The sequence below is a fragment of the Cyprinus carpio genome, chromosome A11 (assembly GCF_018340385.1).
Source record: "Cyprinus carpio isolate SPL01 chromosome A11, ASM1834038v1, whole genome shotgun sequence".
In the NCBI taxonomy this organism is placed as follows: Eukaryota; Metazoa; Chordata; class Actinopteri; order Cypriniformes; family Cyprinidae; genus Cyprinus; species Cyprinus carpio.
The window spans coordinates 5300700-5315457 of NC_056582.1; the positions used below are offsets into that span (position 1 = coordinate 5300700).

At 38.4% G+C, this 14758-nt stretch overlaps 1 protein-coding gene across 2 annotated transcripts in view; it reads right to left on the reverse strand.

Moving 5' to 3' along the window:
* Window positions 1-14075, reverse strand: part of LOC109098337 (mitogen-activated protein kinase 14B-like) — a 34430-nt gene extending 20355 nt beyond the window's left edge. For both annotated transcript variants that reach the window (XM_042766030.1, XM_042766031.1), the window contains exons 1-2: window positions 13684-14075; window positions 4971-5100 (exon numbers count right to left, since the gene is read on the reverse strand). In XM_042766030.1, coding sequence (XP_042621964.1) covers window positions 4971-5100; window positions 13684-13802 — 249 coding nt within the window. In that variant the 5' untranslated portion in view covers window positions 13803-14075. The remainder of the gene's footprint in view (window positions 1-4970; window positions 5101-13683) is intronic.
* Between the last annotated feature and the right edge of the window lie 683 nt (window positions 14076-14758).

A 14758-nucleotide genomic window follows, 5' to 3' on the forward strand; every position in this document is an offset into this window, starting at 1 on the left:
ACACTGAATAAGGAGATCAGTGTGACTGAGAGGAGATATGCTAAAAAGCTAGAAAACCACTTTTCAGCAAACGACCCTGCTTCAGTGTGAAAGGCCTGAAACACATTACAAACTACAAGGCGCTGAAACCCCAGCACTGAGGCGAATCAACAACTTGCTGAAGGCCTGAATGAGTTTTACTGTAGATCTGAAACTCCCCGTCTCACACCCCACACCCGCCCTGACCAACTCTCTACACAACCCTTAACACCTTCAGCAGCCCACCCCACATCTTTTCACAGATCTTCAACAGATCACTGGAGACGTGTACGAAGTCCCTTCCTACTTCAAACGCTCCACCATCATTCCCATCCCAAAGAAATCCAAAATCTCAGCACTTAAAGGGGTCATATGATGCAATTTCAAATTTTCCTTTCTGTTTAGAGTATTACAAGCTCTTGGTGCATAAAGAAGATCTGTAAAGTTGCAAAGACTAAAGTCTCAAATCCAAAGATATATTCTTTATAAAATTTAAGAGTCAACCACACCCCTAAAACGGCTCGTTCTAACACACCCCCACATCTGCCACTGATGATTCAAACGCGAGTTTTGAGCAGTGTAGAGTAGGCTTGTTGTTTCTCAGATCACAAATGTAGACATGGTTTTATGTTTACACAGCATGATACGCAATGCAACGTGTAAAAGACAGTATAATCAGTAATTATGTCCCCGCTGGATGAAACAAATGCCTCATTTATAATGGGGTTTACTGGTTTTTCTCTCATCACGGTGGGACACAGCATCACAGTATGGTAAGGGACGTAACATTTCCATCACTCGCTTGAGGAATTCGGCCAATCACAATGCACTGGATAGCTGGCCAATCAGCATACACCTCGCTTTTCAGAACGATGAGCTTTGTAAAAATCGACAAGTTTTAAGAAAGGCGGGACACAGAAATAGGAAAATAATGTGTTTTTTTAACCTTAAACTGCATAAACACATTGCATTACACCAAATACACAAAATAATGTTCTTTTTAGCAACGTCATATGACCCCTTTAATGACTATAGGCCTGTTGCCCTAACATCTGTGGTCATGAAGTCGTTTGAAAGACTGCTGTTGTCTTATCTGAAGGACATCACTGGACCCTTGCTGGACCCTCTGCAGTTTGGTCATCAAGCAAACAGGTTCATGGATGATGCGGTGAACCTCGGACTGCACTTCAACCTGCAACATCTGGACAGACCAGGAACTCATGCAAGGATCCTGTTTGTGGATTTCAGTTCGGCCTTCAACACCATCATCCCAACACTCCTCCAGACCAAACTAACCCAGCTCTTTTTTCCTAGCTCTGTCTGCCAATGTATCATCAGCTTTCTGACAGATAGGCAACAGCTAGTGAAACTGGGGAAATTCATGTCAAACAGCCACACCACCAGCACTGGCGCACCTCAGGGTTGCGTCCTCTCCCCGCTGCTCTTCTCCATGTACACCAATGAGTGCACCTCTAAAGATCCCGCTGCCAAGCACCTGAAGTTTGCAGACGACACTACAGGCATCGGCCTCATCCTCCCCTGCCCACCCTTCAAGAACTGTATATATCCAGAGTGAGGAAAAGGGCTCAGAAAATCACTCTGGATCCCTCACATCCAAGCCATCTTCTCCTCCAACTTTTGCCGTCTGGTCAGCGCTACAGAGCACCGAACACCAGTACATCCAGGAAGAAAAAAAGTTTCTTTCCCCAGGCAATCTAGCTCATGAGCAGTTAAATGCTCTCCCCATTGTGCAAAAAAAATGTGCAATACCACTTATATTTATTTGATACCACCTTAGTCCATCCCTACATCATACTCTATTCTATTCCATCTATAGCACACCTGCACATACAATTTTGTCTATTTTTGTTTATTTATATATACATATGTGTATTTTATGTATTTTATTATATTCACATATCTTAATTTTTATCATCTATGTGTTGTTGCTGTTGTTGTCTCAGTGTATTGGAAGCTTCTGTCACCAAAACAAATTCCTTGTGTGTGCAAACATACTTGGCAATAAAGCTCTTTCTGTCTTCTGACTTTTGATAATAATCCACATGGAACGGAGCCCAAATCTCCAGTGTCACAATAAACTACTTACATCATCAGGATTCAGTCAGATTTACTAAGAAAGTGTTTTTAGTGTGCCTGTCACTGCATGTGGAAGAGTCTTTTGTTAAATAACTGGGCAGGTAGTTTGCTTGAGTATTTAAGTTCATATTGCAAAAGATAGTGCTGATATATAGGTTCATATTAGAGCTGTCAAAATTAACATTAACTGTGCAATTATTTATTTATTTATCTCAGTTCAACACATGAAAAAATATCAAGTTAAAAGTTCAAATTAAAGGCTTTAAATTATACTGTAACACTGAATGACTATAATTAATGGCTAAAATTGAGGGAAAATGCATTTGATAGAAACATCAGTAGCCAGCATAGGTATCAATAATACTGGCCTTCATAATAATAGGCTACTTAGTAAAAAGATGCCATTAAACACATAATTGAAATATACCATTTTATGTTGTTTTTACATTGATTTGGAGATTCAATGTGAAATTATAACATACATTATTATATAAATACGCAATTAATTATGGAACAATGTGGAATTAATTTGTTTATTTTTTAATCGGCTGACAGCACTAATTTATTTCTTTTTCAAATGTGTCCAGCACACCACGCACAGCAAAAATAGGCAAAGTCCCAAAACTCTCCTTGCAGCTTCTTCTGCTATGCAGAAATGTGCAGCTTAGATATGCTGTCACAAATTCATCATCACACAAAAGCCATACCTATGACATCCCTTTGCTGCAACATTTCATCAGAGGGCTGTGTTTTGCTCATATTACACTGCTGAGTACAGCTAGTGTTTACTACGGTCCTGCATGGATGCTGCCTGTCAGCTGTCACAGTTCACAAAATGAAAAAGGGTGACTGATGTCTGAAGGGCCGATCTGTTCAGGGATTCGGGCGTCTAATAAACATTAACATCTGTAAGACAGACAGACAACACCAGGGAACATGAATGCATGTGCATGTGGAAAAATGGAGGGAGGGAGAAACAGAGAGCGAGTAGGTGGCTGTGATCCAGCGTAGAGTTTCACCCACGCTCAAACAGACACTGCAAAGATTCGTGGACTCTGGCCAGAAGGCAAAAAGGCGTTTTTTTCTATGCAAAAGCACGTTGAGTGTCTTGCCAACATCAGGCAAATAAGATCATCCGCACATACCACATGTATGCCTGCTGAAAAACACAACACACAGCTCTTAAATGCACTTCTGTCCTTACAGAACCTCACATCGAGTTTGTCCATAAATAGGGCCCTTATGAAATCCTTTTTATTCCTATCAGATTCCTTTTTGTTAATTGAAATCATGACATTTATACAATTTAATGACAATTTAATAAAAGTTTAAAAAAAAAAATACATATTAAGGATCCTGTGATTTTTTTTTTCTGGTAATAAAATGGCATAAAACATTCATTTATAATGACATTTTAAATTGAAATGAAATTTATTTTGGCAAACAAAGTGCTAACCAACAGAGGTTTACTGTTTATAGCAGGGTTTTTCCTGCATAGAGAATTATGAGGTGGCCGCCTCCGCCAAATTTTGTGCCGCCTCTGGTTGTCGACAAAACTCAGGCAGGCAGTCACATGAAAGCATTACTGAATTGCTTACATTAGAGCTTTAGAAAAAATACTAATATTTTTATACAAGTTTACTTGATATTTCTTAACACACAATCATCATTTCTATAAATTTTCCACTGATTTACACGATCTGATGAGCATAACTCATATTACGCGATCATATCTCTGTATGAATGAATGACAAGTGGTTCTGTTTACTGCACACACACTGAAGCGCGCGCAACGCTCACGGTGATTTCAGCATCTGTCATAAATACACAAACAACATCTCCAGAACTGCTCTGAGAGTCACTTCATGAGTATTTTATGATTTCATTTGAGTTAAACTAGAATATGTTGCGTGTAAAAAAGTGTTTGTTTCAGCCAGTTAAAGGGTGGGTACATTGTGTGCACATGATCAGGATGATCACCTCCGCCTCATTTTAAGCCAAGAAAAACCCTGTATTGGTTTACTGATTATTCCTTAAAGATGTTTTAATAATAATAATTGTATTATTATTATTATCATCATTGAGATTATATTATATATAATATATTTGTCATAATTTTTTCAAGTTAAACTAAACTTTTATTTTGGCAGGTTTCCGTGAAGACCTTAGTTTCTGTTTGTGTTTTTCTCAAACTAAGCGGTAAATGTTTTGTTTGCAGCAAACGAAACATGTCTGCGCCATTCAGTCACATGGAGACACGCAGAACATGCAGGATTCATATTTAAATAGTCTTTTCGCATATAATATTTACAAACACTAGTAAAATTCCTTGACTTTCCACGTTATACAGCAAATTCAATTTTAACGTCTGAATTCCGCACGCTTTTCCGCATCGCAGAAATCAAAGGGCCTTACAAAATGAGGCATTTTGAACAGAATTAGAGAGATCTGTCATAAAGCTATTTAAAAAGGCTATAATCATGAAAAAATAAAAAATAAACAAAAATACCAAACATTAAGCACAACATGTACATTATGCATTTATGATCTGCAGTGCAGTGCATTATACACTAATAGTGCACAAACTCTCCCCTTTCCCTCATTAGCTCACAGACAACGATCAATAGAGTTTCATAACGCACAGATGAATCTCCCACTGGGATCTGTGCTGGCAGAGGATGTGAGGATGCTCTAATAGTCATGACAGAGGAAGTACAGGAAGTCACAGATTATGAGGAAAAGAAAAGAGACACGTTCAGGTTCTGTGAGAACTTCAGAAATACAGTGCAAGCCTGTCAAAAGAGGATCTGTATTGCATATGTAGGTGAAAAAAAAGAGCTGAAAACATCTCTTACATTCTCGTGTTTCATGTGTTTGAGGAGCCGCAGTTCTCTGTATGTGCGCTTGGCGTGGATGATGGACTGGAACGGCCGGGACAGCTTCTTGACTGCGACCCTCAAGCCTGTCTTAGTGTCTAACGAGGAGCTGCAGAAAAAAGAACAACATGTTATGGATTCGATCAACGTTGCAGACTGCAAGATTAACCGAGAGTTTACTCCAAGATTCACAAGCATTCCTATGAAATATGGTACTGTAGGAACGTTTTGTTAAAGGAAACATAAGGACATTCCTAAAAGGTTATGTTTGAAATGGTAAGACCGTTTGAAATGGACTATATGGTTTAAAAAGCATGAAATGCTCCATTACCATAATAGAAGTGGTGTGTATCTAAAATGTATCTATCACACAGACTTCCCTTTGTAGCTATAAATGTAAAAAAAAATACTATCACAATTTTTTGATCAATATCGTGATTTAGATTTGAATCACGATTTTGACAATATTTCCTTACACACACACACACACACACACACACACTTTTCATTCATAAATGTGATGTTCTGCTTGCCCACATATTTGAATTAGTTGTGTAGTATTTCACATTTTAGACAACATTTTAACGCAATAATTATTTTGGCCATATCTCCCAGCCCATTAACATGCTCATATAATCAGAAAGTGATCATATTCTGATGTGAGCGCTCGGTGAAGAGCGTGAGACTATAATTAAATTTCCTGTACTTAAATTTCAGTACCGAATGGTACCAAAGTCGGTACTTTTAACAACCCTATTCTGATTAATATAGGAATATCGATAATATAGGATAATAACATAACAATATAATCTATCTAAAAAACATTTATATATTTAGTAAAAAATTTAAAATACTGAAGTATTATATGAAATGTATTTAATATGATTGATTTATTTTTATCATTATTATTATTAATAAATAATTTATTCATTTTTTACTGTCACATGCCTGAACTGATTGTATTATCACACCCTTGAAAAAAAAAAAAAAAAACATGCAAATTTTAGTGATGCAAATGAATTGATAAGACACACAGTGCCAAAAGTGAGGTCAAGATCTGTACAGCTTTACTGTTCAGTCTTGAGCAAATGTTGCTCTTCCCTTACATAACAATCGCTGCGTGACTCAAACTAGCTTGACGGGGAAGTTGGCATAGTTGAACGGTCTCCACTGCAGATGCTAAAGGGTGTGGTGTTTATGAGCGATATCTACTAACAATCATTATAAACAGGCTGAACATTAGGTACAGTTAGAGTGCTGAAAAACCAGACAGCTGCACGCGGGACTGGTGTTTCACATGCAAGCTGGGTTTAATCCAAAAGAAAGATCTAGCACAGAGAGCTGAGCCAATGACTCAGTGCTGATTGTGAAACATGGGAAACCACCACAGTGTACAGGAAAAGTCCCATATCTCTATCAAACCGGGACTCGCTGATCTAGCCCATAATGGACATTGTGTTTAGAGAAGCTATTCCTCCATATTAACCAAACTTAAAGGTAACTATGAACAGCCTAAGAGCATTCATAGCTCATCAGAGGTGCAGCATGACAAAGTGCATTACAGTAAACAATTTTTGTTTCTTTTGTCTTGAACTGAGGGAGACTATTTTTGCACTGAATATGGAATGTGCCTTCAACACAATGACGAGGGAGACGAGTTGTGCCTTCAGTTCGACCTCGCCTAGATCATGAAGAACTTGTGCCAGAGCAAGAAAAACAAACCCCAGCAAAACAGGCCTGATGCAGGCCAACGGGGTTTCCAATGAAGAGCACCATGAGTTTGTCAGTCACTCAGTCGCTGTGTTCCCTCCGCCCCGCACAATACATCACAAACAGCTTTAATTAAATGAGTGAAGAAGAAACAGACAGACTGTGCTTCCACTCTGCTGATTCTATCGTACATCATGTTCTTGACAAATGCACTCGGATGACAAACACCTCTGTACCTCACTCAAATAATGACTCTGTGTTTTACAGATGGATTTTCTCTTAGATCGAGCCACTCCAAGAGAAAGCCCCAAACTTCCAGAGCGCTGCAATCTGAGCCTTCCGTCAGATTCCTCGTCTATTCTGTCAAACAACAAGAACTGAACAATGTGGGACTTTTGCAAACACTTACAGCCTGGAAATTCATGACAAGTTTGTGCATCTCACAGACTAGAAATCCCACTGCTGCACCCACAAAACACACCTCTAACAATCTCAACAGATTTCGACGTCAAATGAACAGCATTATAGTGGTAACCTACATGGTCCTCAAATTTGATTGGCCAGGAGACATGATGTTTAGTACAGAGTGCAACAGTCTGTTCTGGAAGTAAAAATCCCATTCATTTTCTCCATAACACCGTGTCTACACTTAAAGGGGGCGTCTAATGCTATTTCATAAATTCAGAGTTATTAACAATGTTTAAGAGTTGGATTCTCATTAGGGGTGTGCCATATCATACCGTCCACGATAACACCAGTATACATTTTTCCATGATAAAAAAAAGTGTCATCCCGCGATATTAATGATATAGCGACACGATGAAGTAAGCAGGGCTCTAGACTAACTTTCTGCACTGGTTGCACTGGTGCGCCTAACTTTTTTTCTTAGGTGCACCAGCACAAAAGTTAGGTGCACCCTAATTTTCGACCACAAACTTTTTTTTTTTTTTTTTTTTTTTTTTTTTTTTTTTATAAAATCGCTGTCCATATAGGCAACATTGACTTGAAAATGATTAACTAACAATCTGGTCAACATTAAGTTCTTTATTTGAAGCACAATTCTACAAGAAAGGTAACTTACTGAAAAAGTGTTGGTGCTTAAAGTGCTTCACTGAGCTGAAATTTAAACTTAAAACATCTCAAGAAAAATGTGTTTTAAGGGCTTCAAACTGAAAATCTCATGGCTCAATGTCTTATGGACTATCCTCCATTGCAGTCACATGCCCCTCAGATGGCCAACTCCTGTAGTTTGGCCTTCTTGATCTTTGGCCTTGGCTAAACCAGCTGGCCACACTCTCTCTAGCATCAAATCTTCCAGACTTGGCCACTCTACACTGATTCTGATCAGATCTTCCACTGTCTGAATGAAGGGATGCTCTAGTGTCTGATTTGAACAGCTAAACAGTCCCTAAACAGCTTATACTACTGTCTCAGCTATTAAAATAGTTCAGTTTTGTATGTAATAGCAAAGGTTTTATTTTTCGTTTTTTTATTAAGTTAATTTAGAAAAACGTTTGGAGCATTTTTTGTTTATTAAATATAAGTTTTAATTTTTTTTTTTTAAGTAACGACCAAGCGGCCAACGTTAGACAGTGAGCATATGTTTGATCAATTTAGCCTTCTCAAATCATCACGACCTGCCTAAAATAAAATCTTTAGATATAAAACAGTTCAAGCATATAACAATGTTTAAACGTTAGACCCAGATAAATGTGCGCTATATCCAATAGTTCATGCGGAGACGCTTCAGGACATGGAAACGCCAGCGTGATCACTTGCATTTTTTTCAGTAGATACGCCGTCATTTTTGAACATAAGAGTAATACATCATTCGTAACTGCAAAGGGTCTTTTATTTGTGTGCGCTCACAATATCAACAAAACGTTGTGCTTTTATGAAATAAAGAAAACAAACACGATGCGCTTTCTGCGTCTCGTCTTTAACAGGAGTACAAAAATGAACCGAAACATGCCTCATAGACATGATGAATATATCTATAGAAAGCTTTAAATGATTACTTAACGGAATAAAACAAATCGAAAACAAAAACTCTTTCATTATAATCATAATCCATAAAGATGTACTTCTCTCTAATGCTCGTCTGAGGAGATGGCGAGTCAGGATCGGCAACTTCATCCTTGCGACACAGATTCAGAAAACACTAGTTTATTAGTAAATAATTCAAATATCTCCTTACTATTTATGGAAATTACTTTTGCTGGTGCTTTGCGGCAAGCTTTAGCTTATTGCGTGTATTTGAACGGAGAACTGTTCATCTGCGCTGCTGCTGGCGGGACAATAAACACCGTCGAGCCGCTCTTGACAGTCGCGGTAGCATGGTCTCACGTTGTTTCCACCAGCGCGGCAATTTTAGATTGATGTCTAAATTATAAAAGTAAGGACTCCCGCCTAAAACAGGCGGGAGGCCCTGACCGCGCCTGAACTATGACGTGAAAATTATCCCGAAGCCCAGCATGAGGGATGTAAAAAAAGGTCGGGCCCGTCAGGCTCGGGCTGAAATGCAGGGCTCTAGTGTCTGTTGTTGAACCACAGGGTGACTTTCAGAGTCATGGAGACTTTTTTTCCCCCTCGAACGGCTGGTTTCACCGGCACCATTGAGATATTAGGTCACATGTGTGACCTGATTGGTGGCACTCTAGAGCCCTGGTATGGCGCATTTACATTCCCTAGCATGCACAACACCACCACCACAAACCCAAAAGGTGTGTCTGAGTTCAAGCTGCGCTACGAATACTGATCGGTGTATGACATCAAAGCATCATGAGAGCACACTCTTAATTCACTGTCTGAGAGCAAGAGCAGGTTTGTTTGGATTTCTGCTGCTTGTTTACATTTGTACTTAAAGTTTTAGGTAAATTTTATTAGGTGACAATATTGTGCAGCCTCCTGAAGAGTTACAAGGTTAAATTACTTAATTACTGTTAAGGAGTTATGCTATACTTTTAAGATTTCCAGGGAAAACACTACCAAGGCTACATTTGACTCACGCTGTGTGACTGTGTCACTACTATTGCATTATAATGCTGCTGCTGCCACCATATGACAATAGATTTACACCTCGAATTAGGTAGTCTATAATCGATGACAGTAGTTCATTGGAAAAGGATGGAAAATGCCCTTCATTTTGTTTGCACTAATAAATGCTGTTGCATGCCAGCTGCAATCACCAATAAAACGTTGTTCTATATTTTTTTCTATATCGTCATATATATCATTATCGCAAATATTCTTGAAATATCATTATATAGTTTTGAGGCTGTATCTTCCACCCCTAATTCTCATGAATTAACATGACCATTTCTGTGCCAAATACACTCCTTCTGGGTTCGAATAAGTTTCGGAATGTTTTTTCGAGCATGACATCATAAAGATTCCTTGTATGGGCACTTCTCCCGAAGAGCGATTTGCACATCGTTTTATACTGAAAGATGGAGCAGTCCCAGCGATAAAACATCCCGGTCATGAGTTGGAACCGCAGGTGGTGAGTAAAACTCCATCAAATGTCTGTGTTTTGTTGCCAATAGGCGGCCAAGTGCTCGGGACTCTTTAGCTCCGCCCAAATTTTGTCTTTGAACTTTCGTTTTTGCGGCAGCTCTATAGCGTCACTGTTGAAGAGTAATTAGCTGGTGAAGTGGATTTAGGGGCCATTTACACGATAACATTTTCAGCTAAAAATGGGAAACTTTTTATGCATTTTGCCTGTTCGTTTACAAGACAACGGCATTTTGGGGACTGAAAACACATTTCTGAAAACGGGTTTCAAAGTGCAAGTTTTTGAAAACGCCACCGTTGTCGTTTCCGTGTAAACACCCAAAACGGGAATCTTTGAAAACGGTGACGTCATGCGCGTGTGTAGTATGTGTTAGGTATGTAGACATGCGCAGTACGTGTTGATTTTAAAGGCAAGCGCGAACAAACATACACAACAATGGTGGAGTATATGGAAATGTGGTTGCTGCTCAAGAGTTTGCTAACACTTCTTCAGCAAAGTGTGCATTACTTCACCAATATTACAACCAACAGCAGAGACGCATCATATACATCATATAATCATCACTTCCTAGAGGTGCTGTTTACTAACAAGGTGACAGCGCCAACTACTGGCCTGGCATATGCAATAAAGCATTTTTGGCCGTTTTCGCAGATATGTGTAAAAATGAATTGTTTTGAAAATGTTGTTGTGTATACGTGAAATTTTTTTAAAACGCAAGGGAAAAACATTTCCATTTTTGACTACATTGTTGTTGTGTAAACGTAGCCTTAGTTATTGTAGAGTTAACAAGAGTCATCTTTTTCACTAATGTTCGAGGCCGATGTCATAACAAATGTCAGCAGACTGGGAAGATTTTAAAACGCCGCTTCATTCATAAATTCTAGGGGTGCTCAACAAATATCATCCGATAATTAATGCGCATCACGTCAGTAAAGCCGGTTCTCTAATCAAGAATTTACCGCTGATTAGAGAACTAGCTGTACTGACGAGATGCACATTAATTATCGGCCGATATTTATCATGCACCCCTAATAAATTCGTATGATCCTACTTTCATGCTGTGGATATACAAACAGAAGGCAAAACTGAAAAAAACTGTGCAGTGCTGAAAAGGGGCGGAGCTACATAAGGTCTATATATGCATATTGTATAAAAATTGTAAAATGTTATTTCTATTCAAATCAAAATCAATAGTTTTATATTTATCTATGGGTTTTGATTTATTTAATTACAATGTTTCTTTCAGTTAAACCCTTTTCAAATACTTTTTGCTCCAAATGTAAGTTTGTAATCACGTTGTGATTGATATGGAAAAAATTAATGGAAATATAATATATAACACTGTTTATGTCATTCCACTTGTCTTTTGCAGCAGTCCAGGCCAGAGTGTGTCAGCAGAGTTGACTGAAGCTCATTTTTGGAAAGCATCTATATTTACTCCTGTTCTAGGATCACTCGGAGCGGGTGGGAAATGAAAGAAAAACAAAAACAGGGTGGATTCCAGAACATCTTGAGCAAGAGTGCTGTTACATACAGATTCCATTACATGTTTTGCTTGGTGAGCTAACTACTTGTTTAATAAAGAAAAATATACGTTTAAATGTCTGTCTGAAACACAAATTGCTGAGTATAGTTCACTGAACTGAAGATATCACTTGAAACGTGTGGCAGAAGATAACGCAGTGCCCTGTAGCAAGTCTACACTTCTCACGTCAGGGTTTATATTCAGACAGAGTGCTTCCTGTATGCCTAGAAACACAAGGCAAAAGTGCTGCAGCTTCATGCAGGAGCAGGAATGATTGACGGTGAACACACTTGAGCTGCTTGATTTACCAGACTGAAATGTCCTGGGAACACACACAATGGAGTTCTATTTATAGCTCTGGCTAGGACAGGATCCACCCACATTTTTAGGGGCGGTCCAAGAAAATGAAAGAGACCGGAACGGACACTCCTCCAGACAAATCAAAGCCTGTGGCTCATCCTTGATGTCAACAGCATGCAAAGAAATGCTGGCTTTTCCTTCCAGAAAGCCCCAAGTCACATGCCAAACATTTTTTGCTCTCATTTAACCTTGCATTAGTCAAACACACACAGACATGGATTTCCTGCAGAGCTCAGGTACGGCGTTGGGTCACCACTTGATCTAGGTCTTGAAGGAAAACCACTAGAGCTTTCGAGTAAATTATGTAATATTTAGAAGAGGTTTCTTTCTAGCAGGACTCCTCACAAGCATGAGTAACCAAGGGCAGTGGTGAGGAGATCACTTAATGCTGGAATCATGAGTCAGAGCAGGTAGTGACATCATTCTATCCTCATGTCCTTCACTTCAATCCACTAAACCTGTCCTCAGACTCAAACGGGTCAATCAACTTTTTAGCCTGTGTTTTTCTCATAAGGTAGTTTTACAGATTGCTGATATAATTTTTTCAACTGATTTATATGTATTTTATTAATTTATATGACTTTTTAAAAATAATTATATTTTATTACAGATTATCTTTATGCATTTTTATGATTTTCTTTTCATAGATGTTCAGTAAGTTATATCCACAAATGAGTTTTAATTACGTTTTTAATTTTATTGCCTTTTTACACAATAACAACAAATTATTACTTTATACTATTGTTTATATATTACTAACTTTTATATATATATATATATATATATATATATATATATATATATATATATATATATATATATATATATATAATTGGTTTATTAGACAATAATAACGTATTTTATTACTTTATTATAATGTGTGCATTGCTCACTTATATTATTTACTTAAAATAAGATTTTTTATTACAGCTTATTTTATTTATTGACTTTTCTATGTAAAAAAAAAAGAAGTGTGATAGCTTATATTCACAACTTTTATTATCCTATTATTTTTTTTACACCATAGTTAAAATAACAATAAAAACCCTAATATGCATTATGCATTTATTATTATTATATTAACCCATGGCCAGCACGCAGCAAATCTGGCATCACAAAATGTTCCAAAATGCTCCACGCGCGTATGAAGAATAAAAACGCATCCTAAGCAAGCGTCTCGCTCGATTCTGACCGTGTCCTAAATCCATTTTCATTTCCTGCTCATGTGACTCATGCAAAGTAATAAGCACAGAAATGTGATCTAGCACGCGCTGTCACTTTTAAACCCCGGACATTCTCAAACAACATTTCCAATATCGAATCGCTGAACATTTACCATCTGACAGCCAACAGTGACTTCTGCAGAGCACAAACCTCCACAGCAGTGATATTAAGAGTGCCCTTTGCTGGTGCATGACCTTCCTTTTGCAAAAAGCGTGTTCTCACTCAACTTGCACTGCTGCATCATAACTCTCAACAAACAGACCTGGAAACACACACTGATCAATCGCGCGAGGCCCGAGCGGCCAGGTCGTGTTACGCAAGAGCTGCGCGCGACATCCAGTGAGGTTATAGATATTTACCACACGGATCCATAAGCTCCAGAACCCACGGGAGACAAGTTCTGGTAGCGCTCCGGCACCTCCCATATGGTCTTATTGAGCTCCTGTCGATAGAAAGTCGGTCTCTCCTTCTGGGACATTCCTGTGGAGGAGTGGAAACTTCTGTGCTGCTCTCTCGATCTCAGTGCTTGATATAAACAAACACAAAAACTACGCAAACAAAAGCGCGAGCTCCGCGTGCATTAGAGGACACCAGTCAAATGCACGAGATCTGCACAAACTCCAGCTCTGATCCGGAGGGAGTCGCGGGGTGGCAACGCGAGAGATTTCTTGTGCGGATTTCTTTTTCGTTTCTTTTTCCCCCCCGATACAGGTGCTCCTCTGACGAACACGCTCGACGTCACTGCACAGGGGCAACTCTCGGTGCTTCGTCCCAAGCCTCGCGAGAACGAGAACTTTGTTTATTATGATTAATCAACATTAATATAAGCAACACCAAAAACAGAAATAATCATTCACAGTATTCAAAGTAACTGTTTAAATTATGTGATCAGTAAAATAATAATAAAAATAATAAAAATCTTATAGCCTTTTTGTTTTAGTTTGTTGAACTAACGTTCTACTTTTAGACTTTTTGCAACAGTCCAGACATTAAAATATGCCAGATACCCGTTTAAAAACGACAAATAAAAAATAAAATGTATTGCTTACTTCTCAAGCATAAATACAATCTAATCCTTTCGTCAATAAAACAATATATTTATTTGGTAATAATTGAACACTAGTACTATGCTGAATTCGGAACCGCATACTAGTATACTGCTCTTACTAGTATTTTATATTAGTGAACGATCGGAGGGAGGTGGTACTCGTCACGAACGATGATCACATACGCTAATGTGATTGGCTCATCCTTAAAAGCGCTGAGAAAAGTAACAGATTCCACGTGGCGGTGTTAGGACGCGACATACACAGAACCTTAACGGTAGACTTTTCACAGCCATTGAAATCAAAGTGCACAGTGAAAAGTTAAAACGGAATTCTTATTTAAACTCTAAATAAGAGTTTAAATGTGCAAACTTCGAAGCGCTCGAAA